Below are 17,691 nucleotides of genomic sequence, written 5' to 3'. Positions count from 1 at the left end.
GCTAGACTGCTAGTAGTAGGTGAGTAATAATAACGCAGCATACGACTTTATGGATAACAATTATTGTTTACTAGAGCGACGTTTTGATGTAGTTTAACCATGATCAAGCTAATAATACCTAGTTTAGCTTGATAGCGGTGTAAGAATCTACAGTAACAGGTCGCTATGTACAATATACAGAAATTGTTATTCACAAAGTCAAGTGTCGAAAACATATAAATTACTGGCCATCATAGTTTGGCATTTTTCATCAAATGTTCGGTACAGTTATTGTTATTGATTTAATTTGTTGTTCTGTGTTTCATTCAGTTGATGTCACTGTGTGTAGTCTTGTGATGCAGGGCTATAGTCTAGTACATTATATAGTAGATATGGGGCGTATGTGTATCACTGCTCTCTGGCGTTTGTGATGGGCTATAGTGTAGTACATTATATAGTAGATATGGGGCGTATGTGTATCACTGCTCTCTGGCGTTTGTGATGGGCTATAGTGTAGTACATTATATAGTAGATATGGGGTGTATGTTTATCACTGCTCTCTGGCGTTTGTGATGTAGAGCTATAGTGTAGTACATTATATAGTAGATATGGGGTGTATGTGTATTACTGCTCTCTGGCGTTTGTGATGCAGGGCTATAGTGCAGTACATTATATAGTAGATATGGGGTGTATGTGTATTACTGCTCTCTGTCGTTTGTGATGCAGGGCTATAGTGCAGTACATTATATAGTAGATATGTGTATCACTGCTCTCTGTCGTTTGTGTGCATGTGTATACACTATATAGTAGATATGGGGCGTATGTGCGCTCTCTGGCGTGTGTGATGCAGGGATATAGTGTAGTACATTATATAGTAGATATGGGGCGTATGTGTATCACTGCTCTCTGGCGTATGTGATGCAGGGCTATAGTGTAGTACATTATATAGTAGATATGGGGCGTATGTGTATCACTGCTCTCTGGCGTTTGTGATGCAGGGCTATAGTGTAGTACATTATATAGTAGATATGGGGCGTATGTGTATCACTGCTCTCTGGCGTTTGTGGTGCAGGGCATTATATAGTAGATATGGGACGTATGTGTATCATGTATATAGCAGGGCTAGTGTATACATTATAGGGATATGGGGTGTATGTGTATCACTGCTCTCTGGCGTTTGTGATGCAGGGCTATAGTATATTACATTATATAGTAGATATGGGGCGTATGTGTATCACTGCTCTCTGGCGTTTGTGATGCAGGGCTATAGTGTAGTACATTATATAGTAGATATGGGGCGTATGTGTATCATTGCTCTCTGGCGTTTGTGATGCAGGGCTATAGTGTAGTACATTATATAGTAGATATGGGGCGTATGTGTATCACTGCTCTCTGGCGTTTGTGGTGCAGGGCTATAGTGTAGTACATTATATAGTAGATATGGGGTGTATGTGTATCACTGCTCTCTGGCGTTTGTGGTGCAGGGCTATAGTGTAGTATATTATATAGTAGATATGGGGTACATGTGTATCAGTAGATATGGGCAGGGCTATATGTAGTATCATATGTAGATATGGGGCGTATGCCACTGCTCTGGCGTGTTGCTGGTGCAGGGCTAGTGTAGTACATTATATAGTAGATATGGGGTGTATGTGTATCATTGTCTGATATGTGGTGCAGGGCTATAGTGTAGTACATTATATAGTAGATATGGGGTGTATGTATCACTGCTCTCTGGCGTTTGTGATGCAGGGCTATAGTGTAGTACATTATACAGTAGATATGGGGCGTATGTGTATCATTGCTGTGTATCTCTGGCGTTTGTGGTGCAGGGCTATAGTGTAGTATACATTATAGGGTGTAGATATGGGGCGTATGTGTATCAGTGTGCTCTCTGGCGTTTGTGATGCAGGGCTATAGTGTAGTACATTATACAGTAGATATGGGGCGTATGTGTATCATTGCTCTCTGTCGTTTGTGATGCAGGGCTATAGTGTAGTACATTATATAGTAGATATGGGGCGTATGTGTATCACTGCTCTCTGGCGTTTGTGATGCAGGGCTATAGTGTAGTACATTATATAGTAGATATGGGGCGTATGTGTATCACTGCTCTCTGGCGTTTGTGGTGCAGGGCTATAGTGTAGTACATTATATAGTAGATATGGGACGTATATGTATCACTGCTCTCTGGCGTGTGTGATGCAGGGCTATAGTGTAGTACATTATATAGTAGATATGTGGTGTATGTGTATCACTGCTCTCTGGCGTGTGTGGTGCAGGGCTATAGTGTAGTACATTATATAGTAGATATGGGGCGTATGTGTATCACTGCTCTCTGGCGTGTGTGGTGCAGGGCTTTAGTGTAGTACATTATATAGTAGATATGGGGCGTATGTGTATCACTGCTCTCTGGCGTTTGTGATGCAGGGCTATAGTGTAGTACATTAGCGAGTAGATATGGGGCGTATGTGTATCACTGCTCTCTGGCAGCTGGGGCAGTAAACTCCGTAAGGAGATGGCAGTTATGTCAGAGTGAACGCTGATCCATTTATATGGGTAATAATAATAATAATAGTCCGCTTATATGGCGCTCATATCGAGGCACATTACCTGCTCACGGCGTTACGTTACATTAATCATTAACTGGCGTCCTGACAATTATTCTGGTGAAAGAAACAACGCTTTTTAAATTACCTTATCATTAGCAGGGGTGGATCCCCCCCCCAAAAAAACCCCAAACAAACAAACAATCCCAAAAAACAACAACACCCAAACAAAAAAACACCCAAAACCAAAAACAAAACAAAACAAACAACAACAAACACAAACAAACAAAACAACACACACAATCCCCCCCAAAACCCCAAACAAAACAATACAAATAAAACCCACAAAATAAAAAGGAAAAAAAGAAAAAGGGGAGGGGAGAGAGGTGGGGGATGCGCACCTCCCTCTTCCCCGAGAAAATGTTCCCTAAGGAGCATTTCCAACTAACCTTTGGACTTCATGATTTATGTGCATCCCCCATTCTCCAAAATCCTGGGTCCACCCCTGGATGTAATAATCTGTTTGAAATTCATTAACGAACTTATGAAAAATAAATCAGAAGTGCGCGGTATTTGCTGATCGCAAATATTTAGTTGCTGACAACGCCGTGCTTTACAGTGAGTGTAAGACAACATATGTACAGTTACAACTATAATGGAGCAGTTCTTAAGTAAATACAAGGGTTTCTAATGTACTAGGCGCCGCACAGATATACGACTTGGTCCACTGCTCGGTGTTTTATTCCAGAAAGAGAGGCATGCCTCAATCTCAAAAGCTTTTGACTTCACACACGTGGTTTATAGTCAGTCAGAGGCATGGAACGTCAGGGCTAGCCCACCATCACGGCTCCTTCCAGCGAGTCAAAGACGAACCTGAAAGGAACACAATCTGCCCACTAGCGACGGCCATGATGCATATCTCTCTGTGGGATAATCGCTTGGTGCAGAAACGTGTCTCATCTCAACTTTAGAACTAGCAATGCAATATTTGTTTGCTGGGTCACGGCTTGCGGATAGAGGGCCTGAAGTCGCTTGATAGAAAACAATCTCCGAACAATCTAACTGATGTTACGTAAATCGATAAAATCTGCGGGGTATTTTCTCCATCAAAAGAAGTTCTTGGTTTTATTCTTCCCAAACCTAATAAACCTCAAAGAAAACAACACACGGAAACCACGGAATAAGTTTGCTTTCAGAAAAGACAGCATTTCTTAGATATTTTTCGTGTTTGTGATATTGGATTAAATTGTGTGTGGTGGATATTCAGTGCCCGGGAGGGCACTCAACTCGCAATCTCAGTCGGTTCTGTGTACACGGTCCCAGGCAAAGGGTTTGATAACATTTTAAAGACCAATTCCTGGAAATCATGACCCGGAGGAACCATGTCTTTCTCATCACACTCCGCGCCGACCGTGTGAACAGTGATAATAGATACGATTACTCCACACACAGAAAATTGATTTTAAATTGTCACTTTAATTCCCGAAAGTAATAGGCAAAACATAACCGATCGTGTCTTTGTCCTGAGGCGGTACGTCTTTCACTTTCCATCAGAAGTGGCCAGAGACTCTCTGCTGTGTTTGCTCTGTCGGTCAGGGCGGAGGATGTGTGGTCATACAGTCTGTCCCATCTGGTCCTCGAACTCATCACGGGCTTCATAAGACTAGGGGTAATTAAGCCCGTGATTCAGTCGCACATAATCTCCTGTTGTCTGGACACCATGACATGACCAGTAACATTGATGTTCATCTCGCGTTGTGCGTGTCTTAAATGCTTTAATATGGTGTAGATTTCTGCCTTGCTGGTCATGTGAAGGAATTAGTGAATGTTTATTTACGCTTTAGTTGGCAATATCCCAGGTTATCATGGCAACCAGTCAATAATCTAGTCTTGGGGAACCTATCTAGTGGCTGATGCCTTGAGCCACGACCAGGCTACAACCATGCAATGTCAGTTACCAAGATCTTTTCCACCTGATAACCCGCCGACATTATGTATGGATCCCCGAGTTAGTGAGTGAGTTTAGTTTTACACCGCTTTTAGAAATATTCCAGCAATATCATGGCGGGTGACACCAGAAATGGGGTTCACACATTGTACCCACGTGGGAATCGAACCCGGGTCTTCGGCGTGACACCCATGAAGGTCCGGGTTAGAATGTACCTTCAGCAACCCATGCTTGTCGTAAGAGGCGACTAACCGGATCGGGTGGTCAGGCTCGCTGGCTTGGCTGACACATGTCATCGGTTCCCAATTGTGCAGATCGATGCTCATGCTGTTGATCACTGGATTGTCTGGCCCAGACTCGATTATTTACAGACCGCCGCCATAAAGCTGGAATATTGCTGAGTGCGGCGTAAAACTAAACTCACTAACTCTTCGGCGTGACGAGCGAACGCTTTATCCACTAGGCTACCCCACCGCCCGCCCCCGAATTGATAATCATGCCAGCGTTTCCTGGGAGAAGTCTCATTCGCTGTCTGGGCTGCGCGTAGAGGGGACAAGGGCCCGGAGCTGTTGACGAGCCTTACCAGCATACTATTTTTAATCTGTAAAACATAAAAAATACATAAAAACATAAAATTTAAAAATAAAATAAAATAAAATAAAATAAAATAAGATAAAATAAAATAAAATAAAATAAAATAAAATAAAATAAAATAAAATAAAATAAAATAAAATAAAATAAAATAAAATAAAATAAAATAAAATAAAATAAAATAAAAAGAATCCAAACAAAACATATACAAAACAAAAACGAAAGAAACAAATTGTATCAACGATTGGGCACGGCAATGGTGCCGACAAACCTCGAAACGTAAGCGTATTCAGTATCATATTCGACAATGCGAAGTGTGATGATGACACATGCCGTCGATTTCTTGTTGGTTTGTGTGTTAGGAGGCTGTGGGGTAGCCTAGTGGCTACAGCGTCCGTAGATGACGCTGAGGATTGCGTTCAGCTCCTTACATCCTTACATTGTGTGAATCAGATTTTGGCTCTCTCACACTATTATATTTCTGGAATATAGCAGAAAGGCACGTAAAGCGATATCAACTATGTCTCTCTGCGTTAATGCAGCACTCACAAATGAAATATATTTATTAACCAAGGACTGCACATGGACCGCGCAAACCATGGGTTAATGACATGATTCTTTCAACCAAACAAGCCTGACCACTCTTAAGTCACCCCATACATGCATGGGTTAGACGATTTGACCCAGAGGCCTGATCTAGTGTCTTGGGGATTATCATCCGACATTTATCAACAACTTGGACAAACGTTTCCAAGTCTGGCGTGTGAGTGGTATGTCACCTATTTCAGTCCACTGAGATCTAGATTCCCCCCACAGGGTAGGATCAGTTATTGTGTCTGTACTCAGTGGCACAATTGTTTGATGTCTGGTGATGTCTCGTTGACGCCCGCATCGCCTTCCTGTATACAGACGTAGATGTAATTAGATAAAGGGAGACAACTTTCAGACTGGAAAAACTGCCGCAGTCGGAGTAAATTATTGAATAAGCGGAGACGGATGCCGCGGTATCAGTGCCGATCAACTGATTAGAAGCTCTCTTTGTTGCAGTAATTGCATCCAAGGTCAAATAAAACAACATCGGATACAAAAAGAAACACTCGTTTCAATTTGATTTCTTATCTAACTTCTGTAGAATGGAGATGGTCTGTTTAAATTGTCCCCCACGGCCAAACCAGGATGTTTACCAACAGACTGTTCAGTCATACCGCCGCAGTGGCTGATCCGGACGAGCTATGGTAGGGTTGCGTCTGTGTCTGTCTAATTAGAGCTTTCAGTGTTTGCTTGTAACGCCGAAAACCCAGATTCGATTCCACACACCCATGCAATATGTGAAGGTCAAGGTCAAGCTGCCAAGACTGAAATAGTGTTTAAACGGCTGTAAACGACACTCACTCACTTACTCCATCGTCATGGCAGGAACATTGCATCTTTGGACCTGACGAGTCCATACTTCATTTGCATAACAGCTTTGTCGTTGATAACATTATGTGACTGTCTAGGCTTGAAGTGTCGTATTCAACCAATAGTCCGTTGTTAGGTAGTGTCGGCAGTATCAAGGACTATCTGACTGTCATTAGAAGCCATGTCGGCAGTATCAAGGACTATCTGACTGTCAATAGAAGCCATGTCGCTGGTATCAAGGAAGATCTGACTGTCAATAGAAGCCATGTCGGCAGTATCATGGTCTATCTGACTGTCAATAGAAGCCATGTCGTCAGTATCACGGCCTACCTGTCTGTCAATAGAAGCCATGTCGTCAGTATCATGGTCTATCTGACTGTCAATAGAAGCCATGTCGTCAGTATCATGGTCTATCTGACTGTCAATAGAAGCCATGTCGCTAGTATTAAGGTCTTTCTGACTGTCAATAGAAGCCATTTCGCTAGTATCAAGGTCTATCGGACTGTTATTAGAAGCCATGTCGCTAGTATCAAGGTCTATCTGACTGTCAATAGAAGCCATGTCGTCAGTATCATGGCCTACCTGTCTGTCAATAGAAGCCATGTCGTCAGTATCATGGCCTATCTGACTGTCAATAGAGGCCATGTCGTCAGTATCATGGCCTATCTGACTGTCAATAGAAGCCATGTCGTCAGTATCATGGCCTATCTGACTGTCAATAGAGGCCATGTCGTCAGTATCATGGCCTATCTGTCTGTCAATAGAAGCCATGTCGCTAGTATCAAGGTCTATCTGTCTGTCAATAGAAGTCATGTCACTAGTATCATGGCCTATCTGTCTGTCAATAGAAGTCATGTTGTTAGTATCATGGCCTATCTGACTGTCAATAGAAGCCATCTCGCTAGTATCAAGGTCTATCTGACTGTCATCAGAAGTCATGTCGTTAGTAACATGGCCCGCCCGATTGTCTTAAGCGGTTGTGTCATCAGTAACATTGCCCATAGACTGTCCATAGTAGCCATCTCCTTAGTGACATAGTATGTCTGACTGTCTTAAACAGCCCCGTCTTTTACAATAAGCGTCTATATATAGCACCTTGGCTTTAGTAACAAATTGTCTGACGTACCATATATGTGACTTTGCTGACCAATGTTTTGATTAGTTGAACTGTGTATGAGTTGTACTACCAACATCCTGGTATTATACATATTACCGGGAACATGGCAGGGATGAATCTATTTTGACTTAACGTCGCCCCAGACGAGGACAACGCTGATACTATTGATCACGTCAAGCCCAGTTCACATTGTCATTCCTTGTCGGGGTCACGTGATAACCATCATCATTTCTAAACGTCATCTTATGATCCATAGTCGCTTGTTCGTCTTTAAGAGAAGGTTCTCAGACGGCAATCACATTAAGTCTTTGTATGGATTGTTCATAGCTGTTATAATAACATTTTTCTGCTTACCTTGGTTGAGTGGCATTTAACAAGTTGGGACGTACAATATTGAACAAACTGTATGGATAACAACTTATTATATTTCATGAGTGCAAAACGAAATAAAGGTTGTTATCCATAAAGTTTGTTCAATATTTTTCTGCTTACTCGCATCTACGAATGCTCTTATCAACATGCGGCATATTTGATAGATAAACGGATACATCTATACCAGGAAATATTTCTTGAGTTGTATTTATTGAAATAGTTGCAGCATAGCAACATTTTTATGATGTATTGCTGTACTAAATTCTGATGCCAACAAAAGGTAGCAAATGATTTGTTGCTGCATTCGACGTTTAATAACCTCTGCAATCAGACGCCCTGCCCCCCTAACGTTATAGGGTAAACATGTAGATCTGACCAAAGGAATATCCGAGTGTCAGAAGCCAGTGTTAAGCATCAGGCCCTCGCGATCATGTTTACTTATCTGAAACATTTTCAGCTAAAATAATCAACCAAGAAGGCTATGGTGTTTATATCCTGTGATTGCTGTCCCCAAAATATCCTAAAAATGACATTAACAACTCGAACGACAATGTTTGACGTATTTTATTTTCGTCCATATTTAAGCTTACAAATCCAGCATGATCGCACTTTCATTTGGTCTAAAAGGTTATGGACGGCGCTATACTTCGCGTACAGTATGCAGCCGGGCTGATCGGTCATCTTTATCTCAGTAATGGACCATGCAGAGTTGTGTGCCTTCACCGTGGCCGAATCCTGCGATTATTCGTTCGAACCATGTTTCTAGGACTGTATATAACTTAAATATTTTCCAAAACGTTAAGCCTCAGTCCATATGTCACTATTGCCATGTACACTCTCTCTGCGCATGCGTAATCTGCGTGATCACTATCTTCATGTAATTCCAAGAAATAAGGGGCGGTGGGGTAGCCTAGTGGTTAAAGCGTTCGCTCGTCACGCCGAAGGCCCGGGTTCGATTCCACACATGGGTACTATGTGTTAAGCCCATTTCTGGTGTCCTCCGGTATTGCTGGAATATTGCTAAAAGCGGCGTAAAACCATTACTCACTCTCATTCACTGAAATAATGTTTCAAGCCCACCAGCTCAGTTTGTTCGCTGAAAGCAGCTAATGAGGATATATTGTAATTGTGACGTTTTGCATGCATTAGAGCCAATTTCTATGCGCACAAGACCACACATCTCGGTTTAATTTGTTTGGGCATTACGAAGAACGATCTGCTGAAAATAAAATGCAATTTGGTTCCGTTTGTTACACAACAAATATCTATAGGCCGCCTCGAAGACGACTCAACATTACCCCAACCCACATTGTACAATAAACACATAATGTACGGTCACATTAACTTGAAATATGATCAAGGTCTCACACATATTTTTAGACATGTCGATTAGACTTCGAAATAGAAACTATTTAATGTAAGATGTTTTTTATCTGCTTTGGTTAAATTGATTTTATAGCCTGTAAATAGATCTGAGAGCAGTTGCTACTTCATTAAACTGTTATTTCGGAATTGATTGAGTGCAGATGCTTTAAGTGAACAAGGATGCGGATGATCACAGAACTATCTCGTGGTCAAAATGTCAATGACATTACTCTAGACTGCATGGCGTAATTAACAATAACACCAGCCAGCGGTCTGGTGTCCTTTATGATGGCCGGCAAAACGGATCTGTGTAATACTTAGGTCAAGGTTTTTATCTCATGCTGTCTTTAAATTACGTTATACCTGAACATGAACTAGTACTTATTTATTAATGGCTGAGGGAAGTTGAATGTGTCTTGTCTTCAATCTAGACGTCATCTAGACATCGTCACTAAGACAACGCAGCAGGCAGATTCCTGCAGGTGAAATGTCAATGGGTAGAGCAATCAATATTCAGTTTCACTTTCAACACAATTTCCGGAATAATTTATACTGTAAATGTTTTCCCCCCAAACAACACCATACATCAATATTAAAAGTATAATTTGTTACAGGGAAAGTAAAATCGATATACATATCATATAGAGTGTCCAATTAGCTGACGCCAGTCTGGGATCCTCCTTCCCTGGCCTCAGTAAAACCTCAGTTAGCAACGATGAGGGAGAAAAAATATATATGTTCCTTTAAGTGTGAACGATCTAATAATAGTTAGCACTCAATATGGACTTCGGCCGAGAATGATTGCCAGCTGCTTGAAATAGGTATGTGAACGTGATAATAAACAGGGTTTGTTGATATGTTAACGTTCCGTCACGTCATAGTCTATTCCTACAATATCAGTCGGTCTTTAAATAACCGCCATTAGGCCATGACAGACAGCGGCGTGCATCAAGAACAACGTGCCTTGTTTTCGGGGTAGGATCATTTTTTCCTTAGTTGCTTTCTTTGTCAAATCTTGAATGACTTTGGACACGTTCTGCTACAGAATCTCGAAGATGTTAGAATATTGAGTGACTCGAATTAACGCTGTTGTCAGGTACACCCTGCAGAGAACAAACATTCTACAGTTTTGGCTTCGCTTCCGCGTCGTCTTTGATTAATCTGAAGACAACCACGTGTTTACTTTGTCCAAACAAAGGACTGCTTTGTAGTCAAGGTATCTTTATAATTGCTTCATTCTCTCACACGGCTTGTTAAGATTACAGGATTGTAATAGCTCTCCGCATCCTCGTGTTGGTGGTGGACACGTTGGCCCTGCCGGTTAATTCGTCGCGTTTCGCTGTGCAGATAGGCGTATACCAAACCAATCGTTGTGGGTTCCAATCCTTGATTCACCTTGATTAGAAATTCTGTCACCAAGATCTGCATAAGATCTGCCATCTGTCGTTCCTCCCACAAGGTGGTCACACTGTCCCATATAACTAAAATACTTTCCCGCTTAACCCCAGACTCGCAGCGGTAGGGTAGCCTAGTGGTTAATGTGTCTGCTCGCCACGCCGAAGACCCGGGTTTGATTCTCCACATGGGTACAATGTGTGAAGCCCATTTCTGGTGCCCCCCGCCATGATATTGCTGGAATATTGCTAAAAGCGGCGTAAAATCATACTCACTCACTCGCTAACCCCAGACTACAAACACAAAGCGATCTCAGCGCTACGTCGATCATAAGCGTCCTATGTTAAGCATAGGAGTAAGGCTAAGATCGTTTTGTGCAAACGGGCCCTCGTCGTTAGAACCTATCGAAATATTAGTCTTCAATGATCATCGTCAATCGTTGTTCATGACGTACGTGGACCGCCTCCGTGGTGTAGTGGTTAGAGTGTCCGCCCGGAGAGCGGAAGGTCGCGGGATCGATCCTCGACCGCGTCATACCAAAAGACTTTAAAGTATGGTACTTGTTGGTCCCTGCCTGGCGCTCGGAATTAATGGGTACAACAAGGACTGGTAGGCTTGGAGTCAGTATAATGTGTCTGAGTGGGGTATTCATGCTTCACTGCGGCATGGTATCTCAGTGGGCTAGCCCTATAAAACCAGCTGAAGTCTGGGCTAGTACAAGCAGCCGCACATACACATACACACGCATGCACGTCGTCATATGAGCGAAATATTCTCAAGCACGACGTTAAACCCAATTTCACCTCACCTCATGACGTACGTCATTGGTTGCCTCATTCTGACTTGATTATTCATTATCTGGGCTGTATCATTACGGCGTCAAGCAGCATTAGTCTCCGCCTACAATATCTGTCTTTTACTCTCTGCCACTCATCGCTTGTTAACCACACGCCTGATCTATCTTTCACAAGTAGCCTCCCTTTATGCCGATTGTTCTGGAATCACGTCAGTGTTGGAATTATTATGTTCTCTCTTGTAGATCCGAGCTGCGGGAACGGTGGTACCATGCTAGCAGACCATTATAAGGACTTACTGAGATCCGGCATCAACGGAATCCGATTGCGGAAGATGACAATCTTCTCGTAAACACTCAGTTCCTGGGAATAACAGATTGGCTTGAAAGGTCACAAAAGGAATACATTATTCTTGTCGGTTTTCAATGTGTACAAAGTTTGGATTTATTTTCTCTACTATAAACAACAACAACAACAACAACAACAAAACCCGAAATTGAAGTTTCATGGACAAATTAAACTCGAACAGCAGCGGGATAAGACGAAGCTAAATGTTACTTGTTAACCGCAAATCAAAGTGAGATCGATTCTAACAATCTTGAAAATTGATACTTAAGCTAACTTCAGTAAAAAAAACGTTTAAAGGACGTAGTGAAATTGACAACACGCTACACTATTTGTACAATGTAATCACGGTGGAAAGAATTCTGATTGAATTTATTACCGTTTTGGCCATGGAGCCGTGATCTGTTTGTCCTGTGCACGTAGGTGTAAGGAGACACTATTTCCTACTTTTACCTATTCAAACACTGTCAAGGCCACACCGTTGTGAAGTGGGGGAGTGCTGTTGACGATTCACTGTGAACTTCCCCTCCCCACCTCCACAAGTTGACGCGGACTGGTTTCTCGTCGTGTGCTGGATGAAGTATCGATCGACCACTGCGCTATATACTACTCCATGCACCGCTTCAGTGTATTTTTCTTCTGAATTGGACGATGAACTTTTCCAACCTAGTCTCGTCGGAGGGTCTCACAAGCCGTTTTAGCGATACTGTTTTGCCCGCACAGACCAACGCTACCCCCCTCGTGGCCCGGGGGGTCGGGCCAGTGATTCACGACGTCGCCACGGAGAACATAACCGTAGGAAGGATACTAACTGGGGTTACCTTATTCTGTATAATACTTCTGACGATCGCGGGAAATGTGTTGGTGCTCGTGGCTGTGTCGTCCAACAAGAAGTTGCGGACCGTCTCCAACTTTTTCATTGTGTCGTTAAGCTTTGCGGACATACTGGTCGCCACTATGGTCATGGTGCCTGCTACAATGAACGAAATATTTCAAAAATGGATACTTGGGAACGGCTTCTGTTCAATATGGGCGTCGTTTGACGTAATGCTGTGTAGTGCATCAATCCTAAACGTGTGTCTGATAAGTCTGGACAGATACCTCGCTATAATGACACCACTTCGTTACAACGCTCTGATGACACATTCAAGAGCTTTTCTTCTTCTGTCTTCAGCCTGGACAATCGCCATATGTACATCCTTCGTTCCAATTCAGAACGGGTGGCACAACCCGGATCTTCCATCGCTAGAAAACTTGACAATCTTTAGTGCTGAACCCCAATGCATCTTCATCGTCAGTCTCCCCTACGCCTTGACAGCCTCCACGGTTACCATTCTGCTTCCAATAATCATTGCCTTCGTGTTGTATTACCGAGTCTCCAAGGAAGCCAAGAGACAAGCATTCTTTGTGGGAACTCTCATAGCTCCGAGTCATGTTCTCCTGGGCAAGGATGTCTCCAACAAGTCCTTAAGAGAACCTTTCACCAGGAAGGCCACAGTGACCTTGGGGGTGATAGTCGGAGCATATGTCGTTACCTGGGCTCCCTTTCTAGTGTGCAACATCACAGACGCTTTCTGCAGGTGCATACCGCCAAAAGTCTTCACGGGATTTGTGTGGTTGGGGTACTGCAATAGTTTGATAAACCCAATTATTTACCCGTTATTCATGCGAGACTTCAGGAAAGTGTACATTAAGCTTCTCCAGGGATGTTGTCCTCGGTTATCTTTCCTCAAGAAGGCTTCAAAAGCAACGATGCGACACTGAACCAGATGAGCACGGATGTACACTGCCCTAACACTTACGTGATTGAAACTGTGACGGGAGATCGTGTAATCGCTACACTAACCGGTACACTATCGGACATGACCAGTAACCCTGACTGTCGTGTCAGTCATATTGTGATACCTCGATTGTGCTCATTCTGGCGACCTCGTCAGTAAACAAATCAGAATGTTCTGGATATACCTCGGAGGTACGATGCATATCGCGCGTGTCACACAGGAAGTATTCCATTCATTTACGTATTTCATGTTCAGTGTCACAAGTCTTGTGGATCGTAGTATGTACCGGCAATTACACTCTCCGGGGCTAGCTCAGAGTTCGTTACAAATTATTTTGTTAGCGAATATAGTGACAGATAATGATTTTGGCATCGTTGATAGTTCCAATACCTGCAATTATAATTGCTTGAGAAGTCCCAGCTCAAAGAGACATACTGTTCGGTGCCTGTGTAACTGTGAGATGTGCGACATACGGGTAGAAATGCGTTCATTGCTTTGACTATCTATAGTAGTACAAGGTGCAGTTCGTGACATCTCAGTTTGTAGTAAAGATACCAACTTGATGGTTTGATTTTTATAAAAGATATAGATACGATTTAACTAATTTCGTATTTTCAACAAAGTGAATAGCAACGAACGAAGTTTGAAAATACCTCTCCCTTAAAACTTGCGGTTTGGTGAAGTACTTTTTAAAATTGAAATAGTTTTAAATATTACGATTTTCAGCGTTATTATCAAGCAGTTCGTTATGCTACTGATTCTAAAATATGAAATTAAATTCAGGCATAAAGAGAATTGTAAATCATAATGTATCGCCATGAGGTACATAGCGAGTACTTCTTACGGAACATGTTGTTGAAGTCCGGGGTATGATGAGGGCCTCCACTGCTTGTATACTAATCAGGAGACAACTTGAAATGGCTGACTGTTAGGGCTTATATTTTCTAAATTCACATATTTTGTATTAACGTGGTTATTTTACAAACGAGTGAAAAGCGTTGATTTTACGAACTTCAAGAGTAATTGTTAGCGAGAGAGTAACTAGTCCGTGTCTAGCGATGGTATTTAACCATGTCTTCAGTTTGTCATTGGTAAACGTTCGCTGTGAAAACAAAGAAACCTTTCATGGAAACCTCTCTTGATATGTTTAAGCATTACCTATACATTTAGATTTGTGGGTGAAAACGCGTGAATTTAAAAGGATATAGTCTATTTATCATTCATATGAACACATCTTATATTTACTAGTATATAGCGATTTCAAATAGTGTTTGCTCACTTCTTAATACGCAGATCTTGTTGACCCACACGGCTGCTCTTGATATTTTGTCCGTTACACTAATCGTTCTGAAACACGTATATTGAATGTTCCTGGATAAGGGGGCCAAACCCAACACGCATTGACTGCCTTCTATTTGGAACATGATGTATCCCCAATCAAATTTCGTGACGGCGTCATATATTTCTTAAATCTGCTTTTTTAAAGTGAATAAATAGTGTCATACGTTGGTTCCGGTAATACCCCAGCGTAATGACCTGAAAGGGCTCCCAGCTTTGCACCCTTGTGGGGATCGAACCCATGTCATAGGCGTGACGAATGAACGCCCAGTCTGCTTCTCAGCTTCCGTCAAAGTATACATGTTCAATACGTAGACATCGGTGAATGTATGTGATAGGACCATCTGTTTCGGGTCAAAAACAAGAAATGATGTATTTTCAAAATTTGACTGATCGTGGCAAAAACGTGTCAGATACAAATCCCTATTTTGTGTGGTACCGTATGCTCCTGTGTTGGTCTGGGTGAAGTCTTGACCCGCTTGTGTATAACCGACCCAGGATGATGGGAATGAAACACTCACCGTTTGATAGTGTTTCATAAACGCATGCTTATGATAGAGTCGGAATCGTTCATCTGACTTTCCATTATCAAAGCTTACAGGATTTCCGCGATATAAATTAAAAATGCGTAGTCTCGATATCAAGTTCTGGATAATACATGAATGCTATTGTAGTTGCCCCACAACTGTCCGAGTGAATCAGAACATTAGCATGGGTCATGCTGACAGGTAACGATGACATTGCAATGTGCTCAGGCGAAATGGATACCGTAAGCCTGTCCTGCTGTGGACACCAGTTTCGTGCCATCGTGTTGGAGGTGTTTGTAGTATATCAGAGTTGTGGTGAACAGTATTATTGTCCTCTTACTGCTGAACAACATATTTCCCAAAATACACATAAATCCAAGAATTATCCATACAGTAAATATTTTACTGCGGTTGGCACAGTAACTAAGTATTTAGGAATCTGACAGCCTACCTATTCAGTCATGCTTACCTAACCGCTGCATGGTAAGCTGTATGATGTAGACTTGTTCTGTAGTGATCACAGCGACCATGTCAAGAGATAAGAGTTTAGTACCTCTATTCTCGTAATGATCGATAATCATTCTGCTTCATAAAGCAAACTTCGCGTCACAGCTGTTCGAAGTCCATGTTCTAGGTGTTGCCATAGTAAAACGCCCGAGGGTACATCAGTCGGTAATGACCATATCTACATCCTGTGCGAGATGAAGGCTGCAAACATTGATGTATGTCTGTAAGATGCTCAATGTGGAGATGTCTTAATAATGGAGACAGTTGCTATGGATGGATTCTATATTGATGCCGTATGTGTTAGGGGTTTTCAGCTGCTTCCCACAGGATATTGTTTATTTAACACTTTGATTTATTTAAAGTTTTTCTTTGAAAGGAGTGTCCAAAATTACTCTTTACCATTTATACATTTTGGGTTAAAGATTTATCTTTCTGTAAACTCTCAGGACAAATACGGCTACTTTCTAGGATTTTAGGAACAGGTTATGCTTGCATTAAGCAAATAGTCGAGCGTTTAAAACACTCAGACAATCTTTCATTTTCCACATAAGCCAAGAAACGTCTTTCAAAAGCTTGTTTGTTGTTGATATATGTTACTGTTGGTATTATCTTTGATGATTAAAATGTAAGATTACTTTCATACATATTTTATACGAGCGGTTCATCCTAATAAACATAACTCATGAAAACACAGATCTATGTGGGAATTGCTCATATTCCAATGTAGACGGGTCGAGATGAGAAAATGAATGTTTGTTGATATATATTTTGTTATGACTATGAAGAAACTGTGATTAGTTGATATATCTCTGTGATATTAGCTGGTATGCATCCCGCACTGTTACATACGGAATCTGTGTGTTCCTTGTTCACGTCGTGTTTCTACAATGTGTGTATGTGATTCCGAAGCAATGTTCATTATTGTTCACGTCTGTGCGAATGTAAATGTATGTGAAACTGTTCTTAACCATAAATGTCAACGTCCACTCGCGTGTAAATAGGATCGAAAGCAGATTCGATGAATAAGTTCAGTGTCCGTAATGCAAACATTGGTTTTCTTCGGTGGTTTTGACAGACATAAGTTAATGAACAAAACCAGTTGCGTCATGTATCAGTGAAATATGTTGATCGTCAAAAGCTGATTCTGACGTCGTCAGTCAAGTAACCCTGGTCTCTGCGCGATCTTGATGGGTAAATCCTACCCTTCCCCCCGTCCAACACTCTCTCTCTCTCTCTCAATCTCTCTCCATCTCTCTCCCCACCTCTCTGTTCTCTCTCTCCCTCCTCTCTCTCACACACAGGGACACACACACACACACACACAAACAAACAAACAAACAAACAAACACAAACACAGGGACAACACTTTCCCTCCCTCCCTGTCGTCTCAGGCGCCGTTACTCGCCGTTCAGACTTCCTCTGCTTTGGTACACCAGCATGGTTTAATCGTAGGTTCGAATCCCAACCATATTTATAGGTTTGTCATCGAGGTAATTAGTTTCGTTCAAGTAGTAAGCGTCCACGACCAGAATCCTCCAACATCAAGCTGCCATTCCGTGATATACCTGGAGTATTACTCAGGGCCAACTCACTGGCTCATTCTTAAACGTATGGATGTCCATCAAGACCGAGTCAATTGACTGGCTTATTCCTAGACGTATGGATGTCCATCACGATCGAGT

General features: G+C 42.1%; 1 protein-coding gene across 1 annotated transcript in view; it reads left to right on the top strand.

Annotated features, from left to right (window-relative positions):
• The window catches only part of LOC124291483 (5-hydroxytryptamine receptor 6-like), a 22,322-nt gene extending 6,456 nt beyond the window's left edge, over window positions 1-15,866 (top strand). The window contains exon 2 of the mRNA XM_046728469.1: window positions 11,757-15,866. Coding sequence (XP_046584425.1) covers window positions 12,508-13,620 — 1,113 coding nt within the window. The 5' untranslated portion in view covers window positions 11,757-12,507 and the 3' untranslated portion in view covers window positions 13,621-15,866. The remainder of the gene's footprint in view (window positions 1-11,756) is intronic.
• Window positions 15,867-17,691: the final 1,825 nt, after the last annotated feature.

Source organism: Haliotis rubra, unplaced genomic scaffold (assembly GCF_003918875.1).
Source record: "Haliotis rubra isolate DU_JTF1 unplaced genomic scaffold, ASM391887v1 Scf492, whole genome shotgun sequence".
In the NCBI taxonomy this organism is placed as follows: Eukaryota; Metazoa; Mollusca; class Gastropoda; order Lepetellida; family Haliotidae; genus Haliotis; species Haliotis rubra.
Note: the sequence above shows the minus strand (reverse complement) of the source record. Positions and strands in the feature narration are given on the sequence as shown.